Source organism: Mucor velutinosus (genome assembly GCF_035048745.1).
Source record: "Mucor velutinosus strain NIH1002 chromosome Unknown tig00001564, whole genome shotgun sequence".
Taxonomy (NCBI): domain Eukaryota; kingdom Fungi; phylum Mucoromycota; class Mucoromycetes; order Mucorales; family Mucoraceae; genus Mucor; species Mucor velutinosus.
In genome coordinates this window covers 4,477,775-4,505,034 of record NW_027041906.1, presented here as the reverse complement: position 1 = coordinate 4,505,034, position 27,260 = coordinate 4,477,775, and the positions used below count along the sequence as shown (strand labels likewise).

The 27,260-nt window shown below is 40.4% G+C and overlaps 9 protein-coding genes and 1 non-coding gene across 10 annotated transcripts; 9 read left to right on the top strand and 1 right to left on the bottom strand.

Moving 5' to 3' along the window:
• Nucleotides 1-26: 26 nt before the first annotated feature.
• Nucleotides 27-1,898, top strand: ATC70_011788 (uncharacterized protein; the record flags this gene model as incomplete). The annotated part of the gene is made up of 5 exons (XM_064830973.1): nucleotides 27-263; nucleotides 321-426; nucleotides 487-983; nucleotides 1,043-1,730; nucleotides 1,795-1,898. The coding sequence occupies 5 exons, from the start codon at nucleotides 27-29 to the stop codon at nucleotides 1,896-1,898; spliced, it is 1,632 nt and encodes a 543-aa protein (XP_064683475.1).
• An 821-nt stretch (nucleotides 1,899-2,719) lies between these two features.
• On the top strand, nucleotides 2,720-5,082 carry ATC70_011787 (uncharacterized protein; the record flags this gene model as incomplete). Its single annotated transcript, XM_064830972.1, has 6 exons — nucleotides 2,720-2,884; nucleotides 3,040-3,375; nucleotides 3,473-3,954; nucleotides 4,013-4,148; nucleotides 4,207-4,475; nucleotides 4,605-5,082. The coding sequence occupies 6 exons, from the start codon at nucleotides 2,720-2,722 to the stop codon at nucleotides 5,080-5,082; spliced, it is 1,866 nt and encodes a 621-aa protein (XP_064683474.1).
• A 597-nt stretch (nucleotides 5,083-5,679) lies between these two features.
• ATC70_011786 (uncharacterized protein) lies at nucleotides 5,680-7,922 on the bottom strand (the record flags this gene model as incomplete). Its single annotated transcript, XM_064830971.1, has 4 exons — nucleotides 5,680-7,218; nucleotides 7,273-7,490; nucleotides 7,544-7,733; nucleotides 7,794-7,922. The coding sequence occupies 4 exons, from the start codon at nucleotides 7,920-7,922 to the stop codon at nucleotides 5,680-5,682; spliced, it is 2,076 nt and encodes a 691-aa protein (XP_064683473.1).
• A 4,158-nt stretch (nucleotides 7,923-12,080) lies between these two features.
• Nucleotides 12,081-13,223, top strand: ATC70_011785 (uncharacterized protein; the record flags this gene model as incomplete). Its single annotated transcript, XM_064830970.1, has 1 exon — nucleotides 12,081-13,223. The coding sequence occupies one exon, from the start codon at nucleotides 12,081-12,083 to the stop codon at nucleotides 13,221-13,223; it is 1,143 nt and encodes a 380-aa protein (XP_064683472.1).
• A 36-nt stretch (nucleotides 13,224-13,259) lies between these two features.
• Nucleotides 13,260-13,805, top strand: ATC70_011784 (uncharacterized protein; the record flags this gene model as incomplete). Its single annotated transcript, XM_064830969.1, has 1 exon — nucleotides 13,260-13,805. The coding sequence occupies one exon, from the start codon at nucleotides 13,260-13,262 to the stop codon at nucleotides 13,803-13,805; it is 546 nt and encodes a 181-aa protein (XP_064683471.1).
• A 276-nt stretch (nucleotides 13,806-14,081) lies between these two features.
• ATC70_011783 (SAM_MT_RSMB_NOP domain-containing protein) lies at nucleotides 14,082-14,459 on the top strand (the record flags this gene model as incomplete). Its single annotated transcript, XM_064830968.1, has 1 exon — nucleotides 14,082-14,459. The coding sequence occupies one exon, from the start codon at nucleotides 14,082-14,084 to the stop codon at nucleotides 14,457-14,459; it is 378 nt and encodes a 125-aa protein (XP_064683470.1).
• A 1,535-nt stretch (nucleotides 14,460-15,994) lies between these two features.
• On the top strand, nucleotides 15,995-17,734 carry ATC70_011782 (uncharacterized protein; the record flags this gene model as incomplete). Its single annotated transcript, XM_064830967.1, has 1 exon — nucleotides 15,995-17,734. The coding sequence occupies one exon, from the start codon at nucleotides 15,995-15,997 to the stop codon at nucleotides 17,732-17,734; it is 1,740 nt and encodes a 579-aa protein (XP_064683469.1).
• A 484-nt stretch (nucleotides 17,735-18,218) lies between these two features.
• On the top strand, nucleotides 18,219-21,280 carry ATC70_011781 (uncharacterized protein; the record flags this gene model as incomplete). The annotated part of the gene is made up of 11 exons (XM_064830966.1): nucleotides 18,219-18,233; nucleotides 18,295-18,389; nucleotides 18,447-18,527; nucleotides 18,582-18,732; nucleotides 18,784-18,948; nucleotides 19,005-19,389; nucleotides 19,445-19,800; nucleotides 19,855-19,982; nucleotides 20,046-20,157; nucleotides 20,212-20,261; nucleotides 20,317-21,280. 11 exons carry the CDS (start codon nucleotides 18,219-18,221, stop codon nucleotides 21,278-21,280), a joined length of 2,502 nt encoding a protein of 833 aa, XP_064683468.1.
• Nucleotides 21,281-23,507: 2,227 nt separating this feature from the next.
• Nucleotides 23,508-23,580, top strand: ATC70_011780. The gene has a single exon. It is a non-coding gene; the product is annotated as a tRNA-Phe (tRNA).
• Nucleotides 23,581-24,923: 1,343 nt separating this feature from the next.
• ATC70_011779 (Protein kinase domain-containing protein) lies at nucleotides 24,924-27,102 on the top strand (the record flags this gene model as incomplete). Its single annotated transcript, XM_064830965.1, has 5 exons — nucleotides 24,924-25,445; nucleotides 25,505-25,608; nucleotides 25,678-26,039; nucleotides 26,104-26,581; nucleotides 26,637-27,102. The coding sequence occupies 5 exons, from the start codon at nucleotides 24,924-24,926 to the stop codon at nucleotides 27,100-27,102; spliced, it is 1,932 nt and encodes a 643-aa protein (XP_064683467.1).
• Nucleotides 27,103-27,260: the final 158 nt, after the last annotated feature.

The following is a 27,260-nucleotide window of genomic DNA, read 5'->3' as shown; positions in this document are numbered from 1 at the left end:
AGAAAAACCATCATCATCATCACAACATGTCTGATAAGAAAAACGTGGATTTCAACTCTATTTACTGTGGACTCCAGCCTGATCTAGGTCGTTTCCGTTTGTCGCAGAACGGCCTTGGTTGGAAAGGTGGCCGTGATCGAACTGTCATTGTAGCCACAGATGATCTCAAGAAGATGAGTTGGACCCGAGCTGCGAGAGGCTTTGAACTTCGAGTATTGCAAAAGGACAACACGGTTCTGAAGTTTGATGGATTTAAACCTGATGTAAGCTGCCTACAGAAGATTGCAATGCCATCAGTTGGCTGACACATGCTTGATTAGGACTTGGATGAATTAAAAGACGCAGTAAAAGCCTTCTATAAACTCCCAATTGAAGTCAAGGAAGTGAGTGTCAAGGGCTGGAATTGGGGCAAGACAGAATTTCAAGGTAAGCTGGAACTGGATCATACGTTCATGGGAAGCTTGATGTTGATATGATATACAACAGGATCCAATCTGAACTTTAGTGTCACCAATAAAACCATGTTCGAACTACCTCTTGCACAGGCCATTGCTACCAACAAACCTGGTAAAAACGAAGTAGCCATCAATTTTGTCGACCCCGGCCAGCCAGCACCCGAGGGCATCAATCCCAAAGATGTAGATGAATTGATGGATATCACTTTTTATGTTCCTGGCACTGTTGCAAAGGAGAACACCAATGATGATGCCAATGTGGAAGAGGACGAGGACGAGGAGGTCAATGCAGACATGGTGTTCTATGAAACTGTGAAATCCAAGCTGGAGCTCAGCCAAATGACAACAGAGAACATTGTACAATTCCAAGAGGCTTTGTGCTTGACTCCTCGTGGTCGCTACAACATCGACATGTACCAAGATTTCCTCCGTCTTCGCGGCAAAACATACGATTACAAGATTCTTTATTCCAACATTATCAAGCTCTTCTTGCTGTTAAAGCCTGACGAGGTGCACGTTCTATTTGTTGTAAGTGTCAAAGCACTGTCATCATCAGCTTGCATCACATACTGATTGCACCTGTGTAGATTGGTTTGGATCCTCCTCTCCGACAAGGCCAAACAAAGTATCCTTTCCTAGTATTCCAATTTGTGCGTGAAGAGGAAATTGATGTAGACTTGAATTTGGAGGACGAGGCACTGGATGAAAAATACGAAAACAAGCTTCAGAAGCATTATGACGCTCCCACTTACGAGGTTGTCAGCAACGTATTCAGAGCGTTAACGGGAAGAAAGGTGACAGTGCCTGGCTCTTATAGAAGTCATCATGGTGCCAATGCCTTGAAGTGTTCAATGAAAGCAAATGAAGGTTTCCTTTACCCATTGGAAAAGAGTTTACTCTTCATTCCTAAACCTCCAACCTTTATTCCATTGAACGAGATTGGTGTGGTTACTTTCTCTCGAGTGGGTCAGTCAGGTGGCAGCTCTCGTACATTCGATATGAAGTTCAATATGAAGAGTGGAAATGATATTCAATTCTCTAGCATCAACAGAGAAGAGTATGCCAACATTGAGGAGTATTTAAAACAAAAGAAGATCAAGATCAAGTCTGAAGGAAATGAGGATGCCATGATGACCTACACAGACCTTGCTGGATTGGATGACGACGATGATGACGAGGAAGACGATGACTATGATTCTAGAAAGAGACGTAGAACAGGAGACGCTGGTGGATCCAACTTTCCTGGTGCAGGTGCTGATGATGAGGATGAAAGTCGTGAGTATTACAACCGATGTGGATGCACTCTATAGGCCATTCTAACATCATATGTATTTTGTAGCTGATGAAGATTTCGCACCTGACAGTGATAGTGATGTACCTGAAGAATACGATTCTTCAGCACAAGGATCCTCTGAAGGCGAGGATGAAGCAGGGGATGACTAAAATATTTTATATTAATTGATACAAAATAAAATGCAATATTGCTTATGTGTACATGCGTTGATCCATCAACTTTCATTGTCTACCAATTGCACTGCCCATTCTCAAGGTTCTTCATGGCTTTTTTTTATGGCAGACACCAAGCTTGTCTAATGCATAAATAAGTGAATTTTTGAGCTGGATCCAGCGTAATTATATCTGCCCACCCAATTGTCTGGACGGAAGTGAACAGATGCTGGATCAAACTCAATCTAGCAACAAAACAAGGAGAAACGATGTCTGCCTTAATCATGGTTTACTATCTAGACCGAATTTCAGTAGGTTTTTGACCATTCTAGTCGGTTTTATCTATACCTCTCGGCGATTTAGCGCATGAGTGATCCACACAATCTAAATAGGCTGATGTGTAGTAGCTACAAACACGAGTGATGTCACCCAAATTGCAAAAAGTCAACCAATCAGAAGCGCTGTTTTGTGATTATTCAACTAGAAAAATTGAAAAAAGAAAAAAAAAAAGACCACCAACACCCTCCATTTATAAAGAAAAGGATATAAAAAAAAAGGGAAAAACAACAACATAAAAGCTTTTTTATTACAAGAAAAAAGGGATAACATCTACTGTGATAGCTCTCTTACCTTTTGTATATCTTATTCCTCCACTTTTCCTTTTTTTGCGCCAACTTTAACGCATTTTTTTTTTCAACTTTTCTTCATCTTGCTTTTTTTTCCAAATTTTTCCTCTCTCAAGCTTTTTTTTTTTTTTTTTTTTTTTTTTAGGGTGAGGGAAATTTTTTTTTTTTTCTCGTCTGGAATTATATTGCTAAATGCCTGTTCAAATGGTCTCTCGCTTCCGAGTCAAGAAACTTTCGCCCAAACACCCACTTCCTATATTTAAGGAGTCTCAGCTTCCAGACCTCATTGACCCTGCTAACCTGCAAAGATCTGTCCCTCAGATAGAGACTGGCGTTGAGAAAGAAGAAGAAGAGGAGGTATGTTTGGTTTTCTCCTTGTGTACATAATTAATTTTCACCCAATGAAGAGCGCGCAGTTATTAAATTAACATGTGTGTCTCCTCCCTCCCCCCTCACCTCACCAGACCCTATTCTTCCTCAATCATATGAACACACCACTAACTCAACTTTAGCATGATTTACAAGCTGCCATTTCGGCGCATCAAGCAGCCGTGACAACAGGTGCAAAAATTGAAAGCTACATCCCAATTCCTGATGCATCAAAAGAAATCGACCGCAAAGAATATGAAGCATTATACAAAAAGAAGTACAAAGAACCTTCCACATTGATTCGATTCTCATCAACAGTTGAAGATACCAGTGGCTGTCCCTATGTTATGGATGAATTGGATGAATCATTTTTAAATAAATATAATACAGACCATACAACATTATCAGAAGATGATTTTGAAAAGATAATGCATCAATTTGAATCCATTACAAAAGAGAAATTGCCACACATCCATCTGGTGAGTTCTTTGTTCATTGGTCTTGTTGCAATCTCCTTAACTTGGTCATTGCTTGGATTTGCTGGCAGCATATGTACTTACTCATTCTATCGCATAGGATCCTGAACACATTCCTGATTTCAAGAACTTTATGGAACTGGTCCCCGAGACATCCTTTCTGCATACAAGAGCAGCTCTATTGCTGGAACCTATTTTTGGTCACTGGAGAAAGCGTAAGCAAGATCGCCATGGGCATGCTATCATACCAGAGCTAAAGTACGAAGAACTACTCAAGAACGAGATGGACCCATATGTCTGTTTCCGTCGTCGTGAGACGAAGCCTGTTCGCAAGACAAGACGTACAGACCAGCAATCTTTGGAAAGACTTCGCAAGCTGCGCTCAGAGATGGAAATGGCCAGAAACCTACTTGAGATGGTCTTGAGAAGAGAGAAGATCAGAAAAGAAGGCATGGTCTTGGAGCACACTGTATTTGACAAGAAATGCAAACTACGAGAATACCAAAAGACCCTCGGTATCAAGGAGGACGAAGATTTGCTGCTGCCATCCAAGAGAAAACGCAAGGCATCCGTTGGCTCTGGGTAAGTTGCTGTTTGATGCTATCTTTACATGTTTTACTTACGTTTCTCTTTCTGTTAGTGCTACCATCAAAATTCCTCTGTATAGGCTCAAAAGAGATGATGGCCGCATTGAAAAATCTCCTGCGCAATTGGCCATTGAAGCTGATTTAGCTAAAAAGAAACTGTTAGATGCGCCTTACGAAGATCTCACAGATGTAAGTTGCTTTTGAATAGAAAATCTACCTGACTTGCTAAACATGCTTGATGATATAGTGCTCCTACCAACCCCTTCCAGCACCATTATCTACACAGTTCTTTCAACCGATGGCAAACGGTGTTCGTTATAGAAAACGTATTGGGCGTGGTGGCCGTATCTTTATCGATCGTGCTGGCTACAGTAGTAATAGCAAGAATGTATCCGGCAAAAGCAAACCTGGCATGGGAATTACTGATTATGAAAGAAACAATGCAAGCCGCTTTGAGTTTGATTCTGACTCTAGCGATCAGGAATCAGACATCGAAATAGACGAAATGCAAGACAGGTAAAGTAACATTTTGTTTTGCAAAATAAGTGAAAGAGAAAAAAAAAAGGGAGGGGGGAGATTCTCTTTCTCTTTAGTAATGCCCTTTTTCAACTGATGATTTACCCGGACCTTTTTTTTTTTGTATAGTTATCTGAGGCATAGAGCACAGCTTCTCTCGGAAATGGAACTTCGGAGTCTTGTTACTATACCATTCTTGACCCCAATGAATATGATGAACATCCAAGCGGCTCGTGCTAGTCAGGCTGCTGCTGTAGCTGCTGCCAACGCAGCTGCAGCTGCTGCTTCATCTCAAAGACTGTCAGTTGCAACTGGTGCATCCGTATTAGAAAGCAATGCCAACCCAAGCAGCAGAGCCTCTTCGCCCAATTCATCTCCTCATCCATTGAAAAGACAAGCAAGTAGATCTCGAATGACACCACAACAGGCTGCAGTAGCTATGGCTAATGGTATGATTGCTGCTAATATGGCTGCCGTTGTCAATAACTCTTCAAATCAAAATCGAACTGCTGTCCAAATGGCCATCGCAGCTGCTCAACAGCAACAGCAACAACAGCAGCAACAAAGAGCAAACAATATCAATGGTTTGCCATCCTCAATCATGTAAAGATCTCTTTTTTTTTTGCATGTTCAACAAAAGAAACATCAACAAATACATCATCTATTGTCGCCATGCTTCTGCTCCTCCCCGCCCCCCTCCTCCATTCTAAATTGTACAGACACTTGTTCCCCAGCCTCTCACTCACACACATCTACACACCGTTTTTTTTCTTTCTTAATTTTGATATAAACATATACATACACTACAAATTTACTATTGCTATCACATCTATTTATTTATCACTACACAACTTATTTTAATCAACATCAAACTAGTTTTATTCGGCATTTGGTTGCAAGATCAACCCTTCGAGATAGAATACCAATAACCTCAATAAAACAAACTCTACTAATCAAAAAAAAAAAAAGACATAATTTTGAGTCATAGTGCAGTCGTTGTCTATAAGTTTTTTTTTTGTATTAAAGTGTATCTTTATTAGCTTGTGTTGTCTATAAGTGATAACTCTGATGGGCATAGATAGTGGCTATATGGTATTTTTTTTTCAAACTTGATTTATTTATAAAATGAATGATATCAATACAGTGGTATAACTATTATAGTCTGACAATATCCTTTCTAGAGTAGAGATGATAAAACAAATCCTCAAGAGGAGAATCTCATCGAGTTGACGTTGGGTGCAATCAGGATATTGCCTGTAGAAACCTTGCCCTCGATACCAACAATGGCAACCATGGTTTTTCTGCTATGATTCTTGTACTGAATCTTGACTTGGTTATCTGTTTGACTGACTGTACCATCTGTAACACCTGTGATCTTGATGCCATTGGCAACCTTGAATGAAACAGTGATAGTATTTCCAAATGTTGTCTGGTCGAGTCGGCGAGCATTGATCATAGATTCAAAAGAGCCAGAAGCACTCAATTTAGTAACAGAGAATTGTGCAATCACTCTACCATTTTTGTAAGGCTTGGCAGTGGGACCAACAAAGGAGATTTTTTGCTTTATACTTGTTGCAAGTAATGTTGCTCCTTCAAATAATTTATTCTTGAGAGCAGGACAAGTAGTACCGCTGGTGCCTTGGCCACAATAGATTGATTTGCCATCCGTTGTTGAGAAGCAAGTCAGACTGGAGGGGCATTTACGAACCTCCCATTTACCGTGATTGCAAGTGGCAAACGAGTCGCCATAACAGACCATTTGACCCTCAGTAGAACATTTAGATGCATGTGATACACAGGATACGGGTGAGCCAGTACTAGATTCGGATGTAGAGGTGAGAGTCTTGGTTGGTTTAGGCTTGATTGTTGTAGATTTGCTCTTGGTAGAGGTATGCTTTTTGCTTATGGTCTTGCTAGTTGTACTCTGGGTAATTGTACTCTTGGGAGTTTTGTTCATAGTGGTTTTTGTCTTGGTAGTCTTGACCCTGGTTGTCTTGGCCTTGGTAGTCTTTCCATGTGCAGATGTAGAACGACTTGATGTTGATTTAGATGATTTCGTTTTGCTAACTGTTTTGGCCGGTGTGGAGCTTGTAGATGCTGATTTGGATGGTTTGGTCTTGGTAGCACTACCAGTGTTTGAAGTACTATGTCTAGTAGATACTGAACTCTCACGGGCAGTTGTAGCTGTTGTATGTTGGTGCTTAGATTTAGATTCTGTTTTGCGATGCTTAGTTCTGGATGTTGTTTTGTGATGGCTTTTAGTTGTAGTAGTAGCTTCACCGTCTTGGCTGCCATCACTAGGCAAACCATGGACAAGGTCAGCTACCAGTGTTTGATAATTGGGCGATACATCTGTATTACCATAAGAAGCAGAAGCGTCCCAGAGAGTGACACCACCAAAGTTGGAATAAGTTGATTGTAATCTTTTGACAATAGGTTCAAGAGAGTCGAAAACAACATAACCACTACCAGCAGCAGCACTTGAGCCAGGGATACCCAAAAAAACCTTGACATCCGAGTTGGGAGACGACTTTGCCCATGCATTCCAAGTATTAAAGTTGAAGCTACTGCTAGTTGCGGAGCAATAGTTATTGTAAAATTGCACATTGACAGCATCAAATTCAACAGCATCAAGGACGGTGCCGAGCATGGCATCAGGATATGGACACTGAGGAGCTCCTGTAATGTAGTAATCCTTGGACGGGTCGGTAGCAAAATGCTTTCGAAGTCGTTTGATCATTGCCTATCAAATTCGTTCATGAGATGTTGATGGAGATTTGCCTATTGCACAACTTACAACATAACCAGTGGAGCCACCACCTTCAATGTCGAGATCAAAGCCATCGATAACAGCATCGCCAAATGGCCGAGTGTCGCTTTCTCCAGCACCAAAGATATTCCATAAAGTGTCAGCAAAGGCTTCTGCATCGGCATCATTCGCAAAACCGTATACACCACTTGCACCGCCAAGTGACATCAGTATGGTCTTTCCTTTATCTTGACAAGTTTTGATATCTGTGATCAAGGTCACTATTTGCATTCTTTGCCGGCAACCTGGATGTATTTACCTGCTGCTACACTTGTGCATTGCAATAGCTTTGTACCTGAGAATGCTGGCCCATTGCAGCTATTCGCTAGATTAAGCGTAGGAAGGCTTCCATCACTAAAATTGAGTACGAATGACATGATCAGCACATCGGAATTGCCGTCGCAATAAGAAGCAAGGCTTTTCTGACTGTCTGATGAGCCTTTGGAGTTCTTTTACACGCGAGCAGATTTAGTAATGCGATCCATAAAATACGCACAAAATTAACTTACCTGGCCCCAATAAGTGACAATACTTGGCTTGTCAAGGAAACTGCCTGCATGCACCGACGACACTGCCAGTAATGCTGCGATTGTGGTAGCTGCCGTTGCAAGATTGACGAATTTATAATGTCCAAACATTCAAATAAAATGAGAACAGTGCTGAAGACCAGAGCAAGCTGATTTGATCTTGTGTCCTTATATACCATTTCATCTAATATAGGATAATAGATATAGGCAATCCATAATAATATGGAATGAATCCCAGCATGACCACACGGCTGATCCATCATCAAACTCACGCTCTTTGAATACAGCATATGCATCTGAATTCAAACTATTATTCATTTGGTTTTATTTAGCCACGGTTTATATGTGATACCAATATGTGGTCTAATGAAATTTGTATGAATCGAGTAGATCTTTCTATATATTTGCCTTTTACCGAGTATAATAAAAATTATCTGTGGTTCAATTCCATGTTGATTTGCTTTGCACTTTTATAGTAACTCATATACATCTAGTTTGCGAAAGCAGTTGCTGATCATCCCTCGCCACTAAGCAAACTAGTATAGATTTGGTAAATTATCCATATTGTAAATTGGTAGCGATTTATTTATTATGAAATCAGATAATTTGCACAGAGCCACTTGCAACACACCCAGTCTATTGCAAATACAGCATAAAGTAAACAAATCTGTCAACAGCTATACGCACCGTAGATCAACAAGTAAACAAACATTGAGTGTTATTTCAGGCCCGTTTTTAGTAATTTCAAGGTTCATATCCCTTAACATATCGAAAGAAACATGCATCAAATGCACATGTCCCTCCGCTTTCGGGAAAACCACACCAAGCAATTACTCATACGTCAATTAGAAATGGTAATGAGAAGAAAGAAGTATACCATGGTCTTAAATAGCCATGTTGATAACAGTATTGTAAATCTGTCTGAGGCTCCTCGTCTATGATGCACCAATAGCGACTCTACTTGATTATGATAACACGGCGATGAGTACGAATGCTTGAAATGTATACATCTCCCATACAAAATGCCTTGCTCAATCTATCTTATATACTAGAAATAAGTCGCCTAAGGTCGTTTGCAGAGTGACCTTTGTTTGGTTCAGCCGTTTTATCGCACAATTCCTTGTTGAGGTGAATGTACTATATTCATTTAGACATTTGTTCTTTGACGGTGTATCTACCGCTGATGAGAATGTTAAAGCTACTGATACTGAAGAAGCTACGGCTGATGATCCAGATGAGGATGGTGAGGAGTTAGAGTCTACTTCTTCCTTGAGACTCTTTAATGATGACAATGATGATGCTGACGACTGATAATCTTTTCGTATCAGGTCCAGTCCTTGTAATTCAATTGCTTTGTTTTCTGCTTTATGACTCTGGGGCTGCTGCTTTTCAGATCTTCACTTTTTGAAAATTTTCCATTCAATGGTGGCTTTCCACCTTACCCGACAGCAAGACATTCATCGTCCATGGTTGGAGAGACTATCAGCCAAAATTGCTTGAATCTCCGATTACGTTATTCTGCATGCCTTGAATCCTGCAAGCATAACGTCTGACACCTGCCACCCACCATCATCTCTAGTATTTTTTTTTTGTAAGGAAGAGTTTCTCTCTTCTGTTTTATTTAAAGTCCTTAAATTGTTACTAGATATAAGGGAGAGGAGGTAAAGACTGTAGGATATAAAGTGAAGCTTAAATGATAGTATCAAAGGAGAGTTGTGAGTCGAGCATCTCTAGTATTTACCAGAAAACTATATAAAAAACGTCGGAGTGACCAATCAGAGATCAGAGACGTAAAAAAAAAATCAAAGCACTGAGTACTGTACAAGGCTCGAAAAAACCACTGGCGAAGCTAGCATTGGGGAGGGGGGAAACTTGGTCCCTCCACCAAGAACATAACGCATCTAATTCAACATTTGGTAACATTGACCTATAAGGGAGTTTTACCTTAGCGAAGCGAAGGTGCAAAACGATAGCATTCAAGCAGCCAATTCAGCTTTTTATTTCTATTTATTTTTAAGCCTACCAATAATATAACGCATCAAAATTTGCATAAAATAGTCTTACCAAAATCAATGCTCCTTCTACTCGAACTAGAACTTGCACAGGCTGCAGACCTGTTCTTCCAGAAAAGTAGAGCTACCAGAGATGTATTTCATACTATGTAAATAAAAGCTATAAAGCAAAAACATAACCAATTTTGACAGCTTTCAAGCCTTCATACCTTGACATGCAGACCTTTCTGAGGCACCAGAATAACGCCAAACAATTGTACTTGAGTAGTAGTAACTTCCTGACACTTTTGCTCAACTTTTTGGGCCAAAAAAACATAGCCAAAAATCGTCCAAAAAGCATGAGGTACCCCTCATGGTTTTCATCGAAAATCAAACGATTGCGTTTTTTTACCTTGATAATGAAGACTTTTACTATGGTATATCTTGAATCAAAATGTTTCTCTCGATCCAAAGCAACTTCTGAAATCACTTTTATGAGGTTTTCATACGCAGGATTTTGACATTTTGGCCAAAAGTCTTATTTCTTATTTTCTAAAATTGCTCAATAGGTTCAGTCAAAACACTTATTACAATTTGCATCATTGGAAGCGCCTTGAAAAGCACTTTAAGGATGTATTAGGATGCGTTTTTTTTTTTTTTTTTTTTTTGTAGGGGAGTCGAGCTCCAGGTTTTATTTAAAGTCCTTAAAATGTCATACTGAGGGAAAGAAAAGACTGTTGGTGGACCCAATGTCTGCAATGAAGGGGAATAAGATATTTTGAACTAAGTTGGGAAAGAAATCTACTACTAATAAGGTGCGACACCTAGAGCCAAAACAGTCTTGCGGAAATCGTCAAAATATAGATAATGGATAGAGTACAAAACACCAAACGAGGACATCAGTACTACTTCAAAAAATCAAACAACTTGCGTTCACCAGGATTTGAACCGGGATCCTCCCGTTGGCATACGGGAGTTTCTACCACTTCGCCCTACCACCAGGGACATTGTATTAGGATGCGTAGGGCGATTATTACAGTTTATATAGTCGAATACTACAAAACAGATTTAGGAAGTCGAAGAAACATAAAATTTGTCCAATCTTGAACAGAAAAGACAAACTGAGCCTGAAATGATTTTAGCGGGCGGCACTGCTGCTGGCTGGCCCAAATGTCTATCTGTTGATGACAATGATGATTGTGATGCTGATTAAATGGAAATCATGGAATTGAAAGGTCAATCGCTCAGCTTGAATACCTTTTTTTTGCATTTGTTGGAAATTTTCCCTATAACAGCGGTGTTTTTACAATGACAATCTCGCAAAAAAGTTGCTGTGGATCTTATACAAGTCCTGTATGCGTAGCGAGATTGATCGGCTAATCTATTATATACTGAATATCAAACGTACACACAGCTTAGCTTACAGATCTCTGGCACAATTAAATACTTGATTCACAGGCAGATGCTCGGTGTCAGTTGTAGAGCAGTTGTAAAGCAAGTGTACGCTTTTCCAATATTTCAATGTAATGTTAGCGGATGTATTTGTACTTAATGAATTGCACAACATTTTGTTTACTTTTTATACAACTTTTTATTGATCAAGCTTGTATGTCTTCTCTTCAGGACATGATAAGTAACATTTGAATAATGTAAAGATAACTGCTGTCTAATATGTGGCGGTATATCTCTTCATCTGTCAAACAGTTATTGACAACATTATTTAAGGCACCCCAAACTTATTCTAGATCTGATATATTGATGCCTGACTTGTAAAACCGCTTGAAGTATTCCTTCATGAAAGCTGCAGCCATTCTCAGTATGTATTTCTCTTCTCTTCTCTCCACTCTTTCTCGTTCCTTTACACTTTCTGTTTGCGTAGCATCAACACTATCCAAAACCATTTCTTAGTTCTCGTCATATTTTTGTGTCTTGGCAGCTCTTATTTATAACCGAATCTATAAAGCACTACTCTTGTTACAGTATGTATTGTTCTGGTCAATCGCTGTACCATTACAAATGCTCACATTTTTCTTGTCTAGTTATTTTTCTATCTCAAATGTCTAGTGTGCGAACAAAAGGAGAGCAAAGAGATCCGTTTACTGGCACTCAAACCAGTCGTTCTCCCCAAAGAAGAGTCGTTGCTAAAGGGAAAAAAAAGAGGATATGAAGCTGTAACATCCACAAGTGCCATGTCCACATCAAGTTATCAGCCTGTTGTCAAAAGGCCCAAGTCATTTGGTGTCTCGCAGCAGCGATTGATGGATAGCTTTTTCAATCAATGAGGGAAATCATCGAAAACAAAGCAAGGCCCATCATTGACAAGCCTAGTAAATTGGATGCACTCAAGAAGACATTACTCTCGGTGAAGAAGCTCCCCTTAGGTGTCACTACTACTGCTGAAAAGATCTGTCAATGTGCCAAAGATGAGTTAAAAAATTATCTTGAACACCATGATACTAAGCAAAACTTTCAGTACTTTCAAGAGTACGTCAAGGATCATTTCGATGCTATTGTAGTATCTTTACAGCCTCAGGCCTCTACGTCTACATCCACTGGTGAAAGTGCATCCATCCCAGCTACACCGGTTATTGCTCCTGCTGACTCTGTAGCGTTCCTTTGCCGCGACCTCTCTGGCATGGACATGGCATCCGACATGTCTTCTGTGTCTGGCGCCCCTTCACATGCAGCAATGTCTTCAATCTCGCATAATCCCTCTGATATATCCATGGCTGAAGCTCCCCCAGACAATGTAGAATACCGCACTTGTACCGTGTCTTTCAAGAGCCTTTTACGAAAGGGCGTGCCTTCCGACCTCGTCGAGTCATTTTTGGAGAAGCTAAATACTGCATTGCATGATGTATCTGACTATGTTATGAACTTGCAATTGGTGGTATATACATTGATGCTCCCAATGAAGTCCTCGCAGCTCTTAGCATGTAGTGGTAATAGATTCTCTCCTCTCACCCATCTCGGTGCTGATGAAGGCAATTTGACTGATAGTACTGGTACTACTGCTGGTAACGATGGCAATGGTGTTGACCAATTTATTACGAACGATGCTAGTGATAAGGATGAAGTTCGTGATGGCAGTGTTAGATGCGATGGAGATCTCAATGGTGATGATGGCGACGCCGGTGCTACTGCCAATGATCGTGATCGGACAACAACATTTGAGCCTCTGCCAGAGTCATACAAGATGCGTGCTGAAGGTGTCGACTTTGGTTCTGGCCAATTTATGAGGCAAAAGATCACTTTGAAAGACAAGAAAACAACAGAAGAAGGAAAGAAGGTTCAAGAGATTGAGCAGCAATTGCCGAGATCCAGTGTGTTCAGAGCCAAAGAGGTAGAGGATGTCATGTCAAATCTTGATGCACACAGAAGCAACGGCCAAGCATTGCGAGCGTTCTATCACTCAAAGTAGCAGAATACTCTCTCTAACAAGATTGAACACATTGACATGCGTTTCCGTTCTTGTTTCGCTTCACGTGAAAGATCTTTTTGTGCTGGTGTTCGTCCCCAAACGTCACTTGCAATGTTCATTAGGGATCGTGGTCTTTGTGTCGGCTCTCGTTTGAAGGGTCATTTGAAGTATGGAGGAAAATGGAAGCCTCGCTTACATTCATCTGTCGCCACTGTGCATACTACCAACGAACGCAAGACATCCCAGACGTGCATGTACTGCTTTGGTCCCATCTCTTATCCCACACAATCCATCAAAGCAAAGAATGGTAAGACCAAGACGAGATCCATTCATGGTGCATTCCTGTCCTTAAATCCTGCCTGTGTGTCCGTTCTCAATTACAGAGCCATTCAAGGTAGAGACAGGACATCTGCTTTGGCTATCGCTGACTCTGGGCTTTCCACTCTCTTATTCAGGCAGCCACTGCCAGTATTCAACCCAAAACCCAGTCAATCCAACACTGGCATTATCTCCAAGACCACCTCTTTCTGCAACAAAAACGAAAAACGGGACAGCAGCGGTGCTGCATTAGCGGACGCTTGAATCTCCAAGGTAATAATGTGCTCAATCTGGCTTATTCAAGGAACTGCTTTACTAATTTGTCATTTATTATACTCGCAAGATTCAAGTTTTCGGTTATTCTTGGATTGGACAGAATCAAGTCAAATTCGACTTGAATTATCTATTTTGCTGGTCTTGCAAAATGTCTCTGCTGCTAATTGGAAATTCTTTTGGTCCCTGTCTCTTACCTACATTCAACGTAATGTGATATACCGATTCATCGCAGGCTGTATCCCTTCTAGAAGCAGATTACACTACATGATGCCTGCATTTTTCGAGTCCCACAATTGTCCTGTCTGCTTGTCCCCCAATGAAACTGCCAGCCACCTGCTCTTTGACTGTCCATCCAAAGAAAAGGTATGGCAAGGCGTCATTTTTGAGTTCCTATGGCCCACCACGTCCATCACTGACATCAAAGAGGCTCTTCTGTCCCTGGACTTTTCAGATATCTGGTACTCCCAAGTCAAAGGCATCCATCCATACAGAATCCTACTCATCACCCTGTCTCAAATATGGCTAGCCCATATGCGCTTTGTTTTTGACGGCACTATCTTTGTCCCTGAGGCAATTCTGGTACATATCCACTCCACTGTCCGACAGACAGTGGATGAAGATCAAATCCATTCCCTCTTGTAATTTAGATAGTTAGATAGTTCCTTTTGTTAGTTTAGTTTAGTTTCCATTTATATTTATATTTTTTTCATTTCTCAATTGCACCCGCCTCTTCACTCTGACCTATTACTCTTAGTGTACGCGGCTCAATCAATAAACACAATTTAAAAAAAAAAAAAAAAAAAAAAAAAAAAAAATATCTATTTTGCAAGTCTCGACTATAAAACTGTGCTAATTGTCCCATGCTCCTTTAAGCTTCCTTCAAGTACTTTTCAAGGCGCATGCGTTGGTGCTAATCATTAATGGTGTTTTGAATAAACTTACTGAGAAATGCTTGAAAATATGAAATGCGGTTTATGGCCAAAATGTCGAGTTTTTACATATGATGGCCTCGCAGACAAAGCTTCAGGGGTTGCTTTAGACTGAGAGAATCATTTTGATTTAATATACACCATAGTAAAAGTCTTCATTTTCAAGGTCAAAAACGAGATCGTTTGATTTTCGATGAAAACCATGAGGGGTACCTCATGCTTTTTGGTCGATTTTTGGTCATGTTTTTTGGGTCCCCAAAAAATTGAGCAAAGGTGTCAATAAGCAACTACTAGACGAGAGCAATTGTTTAATGCTCTTCTGGTGGTCTAAAAGTGCTTCTAACACGAGAAAACGCTGCTCAGATGCTTTCCAATTCTCGATGCTATTTGCAATGATTCGAGTAATCAGAGGCAATGACAATATATTGTCTGCCCTTGTACGGAATGTTTTCATGGATACGTATGTGGAGCAACGCAAAAGAGTCAAATCCGTGATTATAGGCCGTTCAAGGAGTGACAATGGTAGGTCAAGTGAAGTTTCATTAGATATTATTGGAAATGTACATTAGAGGTAATTAGAATTTAAAGTTTCCCATATTCTTGAATTTCATACACCTGAAAACTTTTCATGGCAAAGCGGGAGTGATTTGATGGATTAGAAGATAGGTATACGCAATTGCATTCGTTTTAGTCTGCTTCAATTTTGCATTTCCATAGGCCTCATTAACAAACTCACAGTGATCTATACATTTATGTGTTCTGGCCAGATCCAACGGCCATTTGTCATCCATCTTGGCGATAATTAAACATGACATTCTCAAACCTACAGGATTTCAATTTACCAAATCAAGCCATTGAAGGAAGCAATCGGGATCTGAGGGAAGAATGCTTTGAACATTTGACGCATGTGCAGGGCTGGGCATTTTAAAGTTTATTGGCAATGAGCTTTTCTGTTTCTATTCGTTGCATAAATAGTAAATTCTATTAACATGACGAGGGATTTTTCATGTTAAGGGTCCTATCTAATGGGTCATATCTATGGTGGTACCACACAAAAATCCATAGAAAGGGGGAAAAAAGAGGAACATGACGGAAAATTCAATTGGGAAAAATGTCATGCAAAGAAAAAAAAAAAAAAAAAAAAAAAAAAAAAAAAAAAAAAGTAAAACAAATACTTTTTGAAGAATGGCAAATGTGTGACAATTGTCTCTCTCTCTCTCTCTCTCTGTTTTCATCAACTTGTAGACAATGTTCAAATCGTTACATAAGAGTGAAGAAATATCGCTGTCAATAGAAATCTCTCCCGACTTTACAGGTATTTTGCGAGGATTTGCGCATGATGAATCTGAGGGTTGCACACTGAATGGAGAGCTCTTGATGACTACCACTCGTTGTGTCAAGATCAAGCGCCTGGAAACTGTATTCACAGGTGTATGTCGAGTGAATTTCAAGACAACAAACAAGATGGGCGTTCCTACATCGGATGGTACCGAAAGTCGAGGCATTTACAGAAAGAAGATGGCACATTTGGGTGAGACAGCAGAGGCAGCAGCCAGCTATGGCAGTAACAGCCCATTGACAACGTTTGAGCCTGGTACATACAAATTCCCATTTTCCTTCAAGATACCACCCAGTCTGCCACATTCATTCAAAGGGAAGCACGGATCGATTGAATATGAATTAGATGCCTATGTTACTCGAGGCATATTTAGCACGGATGTGCACATCAGTAAGCCAGTGACACTGAGAAGATGTCTGATGAATACGCCAAGTCCTGTGGCTCGCAACACACAAACTGTGATAGGAAGGAAGCATCCTGACATTGTCAAGTACTCTGCTACTGCCCCATCTATGGTTTACTGTGAAGGAGGGTTACTAGAGTTAGGACTCAATGTGGAGTTGAAGGATCCAGATCGATATTCAATTCGCATTGTTACTTGTGGTTTAAAGGAACGTGTGGTATACAGAACGACTGGCAAAAGCTCACTGACGAATCAAGCAATGCACTACAATGAATCCAGCTTTCCTCTAGGCTGTAGCACCTTCTTCCCCTCCCAACATCCCGAGTACAACCCCGCAGATTTGCACAACTACAATGCCATCTTTCGACTGTATCCTCGTGTGCACACTGACAACAAATCGAGCTTGATTGTGGTCCACCATATACTGATGATTCGAATGATTATTGACGACAATGAGGTGATAACAAGGGCCAACATTCACCGACACAGATCAACAGATAGTACAACAAGTATAGCAAGTGTTGCAAGCAGTCTTGGAGCAGCACCACGTTCCATCCTGTCCCACTTATCAATGAAACAGCAACACGATCATCGAAGCTCGCCTGGAAAGCCACCTTCTATGACACCGGTGAATATCATGCCGAACGCAATTGCTTCCACCAGCACGCCTCCTTTAAGCAGATCGCCGTCTATTTCAGAACTGTCAGTGGAAACCATGTCTGGTGAGTCTGTTCTGTCCACATCGCCACCTTCTTCGTCGTCGTTGGACATGGAATTCATGCAACCTTTTCAATCAAACTTGGTGCGAGTCTCCAGTAGAAAACTGGAGCCAAGTAGCAGTAATATGACGGAAGACAATGCCGGTTCTTATACATTTGTGGATGAAGGCGACAACGATGAGGAGGAAAGAGAAGGCGTTACTAGAGACAATAACCTATCAAGTGGGCCACGACATCACTTGGGTCACTCATTGACGATTCATCATCATTTCAATCCATTCCAGTTTCACAAGGGCATCTTGGAAGAAGGCTCATATGAATGCACTTTGAACGTGCCCATCATTATCACATCGCGAGAAGAATATCGTGAAGGAAGCGTGCCCGCCTTGCCTGATTATGAAACAGCAGTGGATGAGCCTCCAAGCTACCGAGCCACCCTTCAGTGTCTTCCACCTGTGCCTATTTACCCGTCCATGGAGGAGTTGGACAGTGACAACAACGATAGTGAGATGTTTACGAACGAATAAAATGGATAATTATTTTACCCTTATTGCTTGTACCACTACACTATTAGTGAGATGTTGGTTTAGCATCTTTACGACTGCATGCTCCATTTCAATCTATTTTACTTGTAGCAAGAAGCGATAGGAACAACCTATCCTCTGTTTGGAGCAATGAGGCTTCTGACTTGGCAACATCAAACAAGTTATGTTGTATATAGAGCACATGCAAGATTCAACTAGGCTACAAACATTTCGGTGTGTGTATACATTAGGCATTAAATTGGTTGGTCAATGGCTTTATTAGGCGAGAGATTTCACATTTATTGTCGTCTCTTCTCCCCTTGGTCTTGATTTCTCTCTCTCTCTCTCTCTCTTTTTTTTTCCTTCCATCCACCCATCTCTTTTTCCCCCTTCCGTTCCTTATTTCTCCTTTATACTAATTTCCAATCAAGCTTCTTTCATATTCTTTTGGTCTAATATGGCAAATATAGAAGAGAAAAACTCGTACATGCAATCTTTTCTTGTAAGACATACGCTGCTTTTTCTGATTAGTATATGGTTAATGTTAACCCGTGTCGATATAGAACGAAAAACCAAAGAACGGGGTCGATATTCCACATGCTCGTCTTTTATCAGCTCTCAAGTTGAATGATGAGTTTGCAGAGTACTTTAAAGATCGGTAAGCATACACGCCATTTTCAGTTGCTGAATTGTGTGTGTTGATGAGAAATGGTAGCGCTCAAATCGAAGACATGTATGCCAAGAGTATCATGAAATTGCAAAAGAAGAATTATATTGTAGACAAATCGGCATTAGGGTAAATAGAATGAATTGCACACACTAATGCTCGTATTCACACTGTATTGCATAGCACTTTTTTGCCATTGTGGGAAATGCTTCAAATTGAACTCGCACAACTAGCGTCCATTCATGGCGAATACTCTACTGTATTGACTGAGCAGATCGAGCAGCCATTGAGAGCAGCTATACCCAACAATCGTGATTACGCTGACATTCACAAGGTGAGGCTAATATTGTATCTTGATAGCTGTCTTGTTTAACAGGTCAAACAGATGGGCGATCATATGCAAAGAATTGCCCGAGAGTACGATGATCTTGAAGCCAAAATTCAAAAACAAAAAAAGAACTCAAAAGGTGAAGCAAAGGCTGCAGAGTATATCAAATTGCAAGAGCAAAAGTTGGCAGAGTGGATCAAGGAAGCACCTGAATTCTTACAAGTAAATTGAAAGAGTCGTGGTGATGAAAATGAGCGCTAACATAACATCTCTGATAGAAACACCAAAAAGTGGATGAATTTGGCTGGGAAAACTTAAAGACCACCATCTATAAATTCGAGTCTATCCAGCAAACACATGCTGAGAAAATGATTGAAATGGCTGGAAATACCATGACAGCTGCTGCCAACTTGCGTGTGGATGATGAAATTGCTGCATTCTGTGCATCGCATGGCGGTGGTAGTTTGATGAAGATCACTCCGCATCAAGTGCCAAACACAACAACAGCGGAATCAGTGGAAAGTCAAGCACCACAACCATTAGTCGACACGAATCACATTGTACCTGAACCCTCTGTTTCAGATATGAGTTTGAAAAGCTCAGATGCTGCAACCCGCCATCCTCCACCTGCTCCACCATCTATCAAAAAGGACAAGAAGAGATGTGAGTAAAAAAAGTAGATCAAGTATGTCAAATGTATTGACTTGCTGTGACATAGTTTTCTCTTCTCTTGTCTCTATTAGACGCAAGCCAAAGTCAGATGCCAACCTCAATCAACACATGGATCAAGGTTTGAATCCCTCTGATCAGCAAAGTAATGGCCGTCGTCAGCGTAGTTTCAGCAATGCTGGAAGCTTTGTTGAATCATCCAGCCTCCACTCAATCAATACACACAGTACTTCAGACCATCATGATGCTAATATGGCCAAGTCAGCAAGCACAAATAATATTGGACACCTTCATCAAAATGTGGATTTGATGACACCCAACTCGCCCAACTCATTGAATCCGCCATCTATGAACAATGCGCCTAGCTTAAAGGGGAGCTTCACCAATGATTCAGCCTCACAGCCAGTATGTACTTGATTTTGTGATATTACCAATGGGATTCTAATATGTACGCATTAGCCTCTTATTTTAATAGATGCTGAAGGATACTCTATTCCTCCTCCTGACCGCACAGCATGGCCCGGAGATGCCAACACCACCAATGAATCTTTGGTAGATACAGATGACATGGCTTCAGACGGAGGAAGGTAAGTCTTTCAATATACCAATCGACCCCAAGATGGGCTTACTAAAATACTCGAAACCCATAGTGTCTTTAGTAACCCACGGATTCGAGTTGACATCAAGAACGAAGCTGTCACTGAAGAGGATGCTTCACAATCAGCTGTGGCTCTTTCGCGAGTATCTACTCTGTTAAGAGAAGTTTGTATATATAACATTGTTTCTGTGTTCTATCGTTGCTAAATCATCTTGTAGAAAACTCCCAATGCTACACCTACTGCAAGAAGATTACGAGGACGACGAGAGTAAGTAGAGACATTCATTTTGGCAAAGCGTGCAACAAGCTAATCGTATCGCTAGAATGAGAGCCACACAACTGTACTCAGTCATTGAGCAAGATCAAATAGTTTCAAAAGTAGACGGTTCTTCTGGACCTGCACCAGTAGCGGATACATCGCTCCAACCATCCACGGATTCTACATCATCATTACCAGCAAACCCCTTTGAAATGAGCCAAGAGAGGATTGCAGAGATACCAGAGGAAGAGGAAGCAACCGCAGTAACACATCAACCTGTAGAAGATTTGCCATTGATTAATGTATACATTACCGAGACAGTGCATGTACTTTCCAAAGCTGGGGAAGCAGAGAAATCAGTCATCTGGGGTGAGATTGGTATTGATTACAAAGGACCTGCTGTGAGTGCTACACCCATTTGCTTCCAAATTAACCATCAACAATCACTGGACTCGATTGAAGTGACTGACTATGTCAATGTATTGGATGGCTACAACTTACAAGACAACATTTTCAAGATCAACACACAACTTTATCACGAGAATTTCAGTACGTCGGAAGAAAACGCTGTAGCTGTTTGTATCAAATACCAAACCAAGCTGGATCATTTACCCATCACTGTGAAGCCCATTTGGAAGTGCGAAGCTCAAAAGAGCCGGTTGCTTGTCAAATACCATTCAAATGCACCCTCAACAGCAACACTGGATAAGGTCATGTTGGCCACTTCAGTCACTGGGAATGTACAAAATGCGCTCAGTATTCCAGCAGGCGAACTTGTTCTTTCTCAACACAGAATTAAATGGCATCTGGGACACATCTCCGGGAACGATGAACAGGTCATTAAGGCTCAGTTCACTACGCTGGAGCAAGCATCTCCTCAGCCTATTGCTGTTCGCTTTGAAATGAAGGATCATTTGTTGTCTGATGTCAGTGTACAACAAGGTGCAGATGCTGCTGTCGTTCTTTGGGCTAAAATTTGTAACGTTACCAAGATTGTAAAGGCTGGAAAATACATCGCAGACGCTTAATAAAAGAAATAGTACTACTTATTGCAAATAACGAAACAGTTGTATGTATTCATTGAAGCAATCATTAGCCATCAAAGGAAGGCCAATTGTAAATAGGTGATATTACCCATTTTGTTGTGTGATGTTTTGAGCATCTTGTAAACCTTCCATCTCAGTTTGCGCTTAGTGTGTTTAAGAGAACCTTCTCAATTCGTTTCTCTTGTCGCTCTTGGACTTCCAGGGCATTCTTGTGAACCTTGAGATAATTTATCTTGATGATATCAACTATTTTTGGTAGCCTCTCTTTTTATATGGAGTAATCGTCGAAGGTGTTCATCATAGGTGTCCATCATATATTGTGGCCCACAATACTGTCCCAATATTTAACAGTTTTAACTTTCAGGCCTTACCGCCGGATGAGATGTTATACAATGGTGACGAATTTACTGTTACTTAAAAGCTTAAGCTGTTGTCTTTCATACCATATAGTGTGTAAAAGCATATAACTACATGGACATAAATTCTAATGGAGTAAAGTTATCAGAGAATGGGACAATAACGTGAGATATTTGAAAAAAACCAAGTTTTATTTTTTTATAAGGATAAATACTTTGTCCATTTCCCTTTAACTTTGATAAAAGCCTCAGTATGTCCAGGCATGGTTTCTATAACTTGTCGGCACTCCTTTGGTTTCATTTGGTCAAACCAAATCTCTGTTACCTGCTTACAAAGTTCATTCATACCTTTGGTTGCGGTTTTGTACTCATTGAGAAGACGCCTTTTAGCCAAAGTCCACAAGTTTTCAATAGGATTATTTTAGTTTGGAGATTGTGGGAGGGCCACTCTATGACCTGGTATGATTGTTTCTCAAAGTAATCCTTGACCAAACTGGACGTGTGCTTGGGATCATTTGTCTTGCTAGAATATCACTTGTTCACGGCGGAAGCCCGATTTCTCGATGGAGAAAGCAATAGTTTGTTCCAATTCGTCTTGAAGGATCTCCTTGTACAGTGTGCCTTATTCATATTACCATTAATCTTCCACATCCAGCCAACACCAGCATACGTAATGGCGCTCCAAAGCATGATATTCCTACCACCGTGTTTTACCGTGAGCTTGACAGTGTAATAATGAAATAGCCACCCAAACGCAACTTTGTTGATTGAAAACCGAAATTCATCAAATAGCACTCATTCATATTCATGCTATTTGAATCTACGAATAGAGCGCTCAAATGTACATCAACACTTAAACATACTAAAGTAAAGATGCACTCTTATCTCGCACATCGTGTGAATGAATCACTCCTGATCACAGTAGTGTATTCAATCACATCCATGATGGTCGTAATAAGATATGTTGTCCTTATCCAAATGAAATCAAATTAGTAACAAGTACATTCATATATGACAGCTATGCCCTGATACCATAGTTGCACAAAATCCCTGATGAAGGGTTCAACACTTCAATAGCAAACATCACAACATCTTCAACTGTCAAGGCTACATTAAATTATGCTATGTCGGTGGCTCATCCAAGCCCATCAAGGTTACTCAAATCGAACCTTATGGTCAGTGCTCTTGCATCGATTACTTCTTTAAATCTAACATCAATAAAATTTCCCAGATATCGCAATAACAGCACCTATTACTCTCTAATTCTACAAGCCAGTTACAAATATATAAATACTATTCTTCTTTTTTACTCAATTCCAGGGTGGACAGTTCATTTTATACACAAACAAAATACAGTTGATTTCTATTATTGTATTTTACTATTGTGATGTATCATTTCTAAACCGGATCTCCAAAAAATGCGTAGAAACAATCAGTTCAAGCATACATCACATCAGATCATAAACTTTGACATGAAACAGGATTCAGTTACAATCCGAATCATGGCATGTTCAGGATATTAGATTATGATCTGACGTGATGTATGCTTGAACTGATTGTTTCTACGTATTTGGAGATCCGGTGGTTTAGAAATGATACATCACGTTGAACGAGGAACCATGATGAGCATACAGGATGGGAGGCTTGAATAATGGAAAAAGTGGAGATATGTATGGAATAGCGTTGGGAAGATAATAAACTGTTTTTTTTTCTCGCATTCATGGGTAAACTATTCATAATTTTGATAAGAGTAATTACTGCTATCACCGAAAATAAAGAAGCAAGCGTCACGTGAGATATATATATTTATACAAGGATATAGCAATGTTTTTGGTCTCAATTTACAAGGAATTGCGGGTATAGCTCAGCTGGGAGAGCGTTAGACTGAAGATCTAAAGGTCAGGTGTTCGATCCACTTTAGCCGCATATATTTTTTGTACTTTTACAAATTGTAGTGTATGTAGATAACCTTTGCTGCCTATGCTTGAGTAGCTGAGCGGTTTGTTGGTTGATTCGTAACAGCACCGAGAGCCTATTCTCCTTTTCTTTTTTTCTTTTTTTTTTTTTGACGCTGCACTTGCTGAGTCAATCCGTATCAATATTGATCTGAGCACACCATCAATTAGTAATGCACAACTCTTGACGTCTCTTTAATAAGAAGCACTTATTATAAAGAAGCGATTACATTAAAACTGCTATCTTGATATGTTCATCGATTCAATTATGCATCAATATTATGCAACGTGTAGAATTCATTTGAATGATCATGAATGTTATGATTCAAGTTATGTATGTTTTGATCCGCTTGATTTGGGCGATAAATTAAGTATATGTAAACCTCTTCTGTCGACAAAAAGTATCGACCATGAATAAAGGTTCTCATTTTTGCATTCATTCAATTTGTCTTGGACGTAATTTATTTGCTTCAAATCGTCCTGAAAGCTAGACTCATTATTATCTTACTCGCCACGGAATGTCTCGTCGTTATCAACCAACACCACATCGCCTATTAATTCATCGTCGCCATTGAGATCATCATTACCATCGAAATGACCTAGCTCTACCTTCATTTTGCTTCTGCCTAGGCGGGAAGTATGAACATTTACGAGAAAAGCTTCATACCAAGGGTACTCTGAATACTCTAGGACGACTATCTACCAGTAAGCTGCTGTCTTTCCTTGATGCTAGGTGATTTCTATAGCTTGATTCACTGTAAGTTGGAGTATGGAATCAGAGACATATACTGATCCAGGAACAAAGAGCACCTGCGTTTCTGCTACAAAAAGATGAAGAGTCCAGCGCTAAAAAAATCATGCAAATGTACCACATTTGGCAGTTGGTAGAGGAATATAGTAACATGTTATTGAAAATGGGACACCCGTATCAATAATATAGACATGTCTCCATCTAATAGGAATGTAAAATTTGAGAGCGATTATCCTTTCATCATTAGCTATGCCGATCTGTTGTACACTATATCATATCCATAACTGTTTCTGACTTTTCTTTCTGTTTATATTACAGAGAACATGTATCGAGAGACAATCAATTGCAAAAAATGCTTTACCCCTTTATTTGTAAGGAGGCAGATCAATTTGACAAAACAAGACAAAGCGGGGACTAGAATACTTTTGATGTTCCCATTTATTGTCTGAGCTTTTGGGCGAAATAATAAAAGGGCTTCTTTTTTTTTTTTTTATTATACTTTGATTGCTGAAAGATTATCACCTTGTCCCGACTTTTTCTTTCTGTCTTCGACAAAATCCAACATGAGGAAGCCTACAGAACAAGATTTGGAGGAGCTGTGCCAGCATATGATCCTATTCGACATGACTGACGATAGACGAGGACATGAACCTCATGCAGTTCCGGAGCGTTTAATGAATTCATTCCAGTCATCCAGAGGTTTCAAGTATCAAAACATAGCCTCGTTCAGCACAAGTCGTCATAGGGACGAGCCATCAAACGTATTTGAATCTATGCAATACATGGAATACGTGGCAGACCGTCGATATGATGCTGGTGATTTTGCTCGCATAGGAAAGATGTCAAATAACATGAAGCTGTACTTGTATTACCCTACTCGTCAATATCAATTACAGAGCAGCAATGGCACAAGTGGTCGAGATAGAAGTCGTCGCTCTTCTTCTCGCAGTAGGTCACCACCACTACTATCGCACAGAGAACCTTCTCGCCATACACCGCCACTGACACAGAGAGAAGTTGTAAGACAGGCCAACAGAGACATCGATCCATATGCCATAGACAAGGCCATTGCGGCGAAACCAGAGGTAAGATGTTTGCGTGGATGAAAAAGACAAGTGATGGAGGTGCTCATTGATGTTGATAGCTCATTCAACTTACACCCGAATCGATCCATGAGAAGGTAAAGATATTGCAAAAGATATTTGCGGCCTATTTCCCTACCTATTACATGCAATTGACACCGTTTGGGTAAGAAAAAATTAGAGATCATAACTGCAATGTGTGGGATGCTTATGGTACGACCAAAAAACTACACAGATCAACTGTTTCAGGGATCGCTTTTCCCTCCTCAAAATTGGATATTAACATTGAAATGGACATCCCCGACATGAAGCGCCTGTTGATGGAATCACCATCGATGGGAAGCGCACCCCAACCAGACAACTACGAGTACATGAGCAATGTACTTCAATCGTTGGGGGCTACAAAGGTGAACTACAACGAGACATTGAGTTCAACCAGCTTTCTCATCGATCACCTTCGCTATGAGTACAGCTTCAATCGGGGTATTGTGACAAAATCGACAGATCTAATTCAAGAATACATCAAATTGGACAATCGAGTGTTACCATTCATCAAAACATTAAAGTACTTTGGCCGGGGAAGAAACATCTTTGCTCGTAAATATGTGGTGATGGCAGTGGCAATCTCTTTAGCACGTATTAACATGCACGTATCTAATAGCTGCCCTGAAATTCAACGGCATACGGTCATATGCGTATGTTGTGATGGCTCTCTCATTCCTGATATCACTCGAGCCGCCGGTCCTTCCCAATCTTCAAAACATCAACCACCAAGACATTTGTGATCTTTGTGTATCAGACGATTGTGCAACCAAAAAGATGTTTTGGGAGACGGCTCTCCACAACCATATTGTAGTGGGTGCAGCTGCACGTTTCCATGATTGCATAAAGCATGACGAAACGGCTTCTCCCTGCACATATCGAGTCAAGAAGAATGGATCCGACTTGTACTGGAACTCATCAAACAAGGCCACCGTTGGAGAGCTCTTTATCGACTTTATGTACTATTATGGTTACGATTTTGACTACAAAAACTTTGCAGTATCGCTCAAGATGGGAGGCCGTACACTGAGAAAGGACGAATTCAAGAATGACATGTTGGTGATCGAGGATCCCATCTTGTCAAGCGTTAATTTGGGGTAGGGTAATTGTATGAGTGTAAGTGAATATTAGATCACTCAATACTGTCATTAGTGCTGGAATTACAGACGGACAGGGTCTTCAGAAATTCCAACACACACTACGAGGCGCATTTACACTATTATACGGTGGTGTTCCTTACGATCAAGTAATCACAAACACACCGGATATTCATCAATACGATTGTCTTCAAGGCGTTGGGGCTAAGCGACCAAAATACAGACCCTTCTTACGCATGAAATGGGCTCCATCAACAAAGACCATTGCACTTATAGGATTGCCCAAAATACCTGAAGCTGATAGAGAAAGAGTGTGCTACTGCGATCGCATCAAGCAGCTCTTTGCTTCGTATGGTGATGTGGATCGTATCATTGATCTCGACTACACTGTAAAGCAATTGACATTTACTGATGTTAGACGCAATGTAAACGATATCATCATACCTACGTCTTTTATGTTTGAGGGCAAGAAAGTGTACTTGGTGGAGCTTTACGATTCAGTTCTTCCTCCCAGTGCTTAAAACCAACAAGAGACAATCAACAAAAAACGTGTATATAACGAGAACATTCATGTACTACATGACGTAAAATAGCTTTGAGTTGCTAATGTATTATATATGAAACCTTGCATGGACCTGAATACCTTTGATAGCTTGATGAAATAAAATTGCCAGTTCCA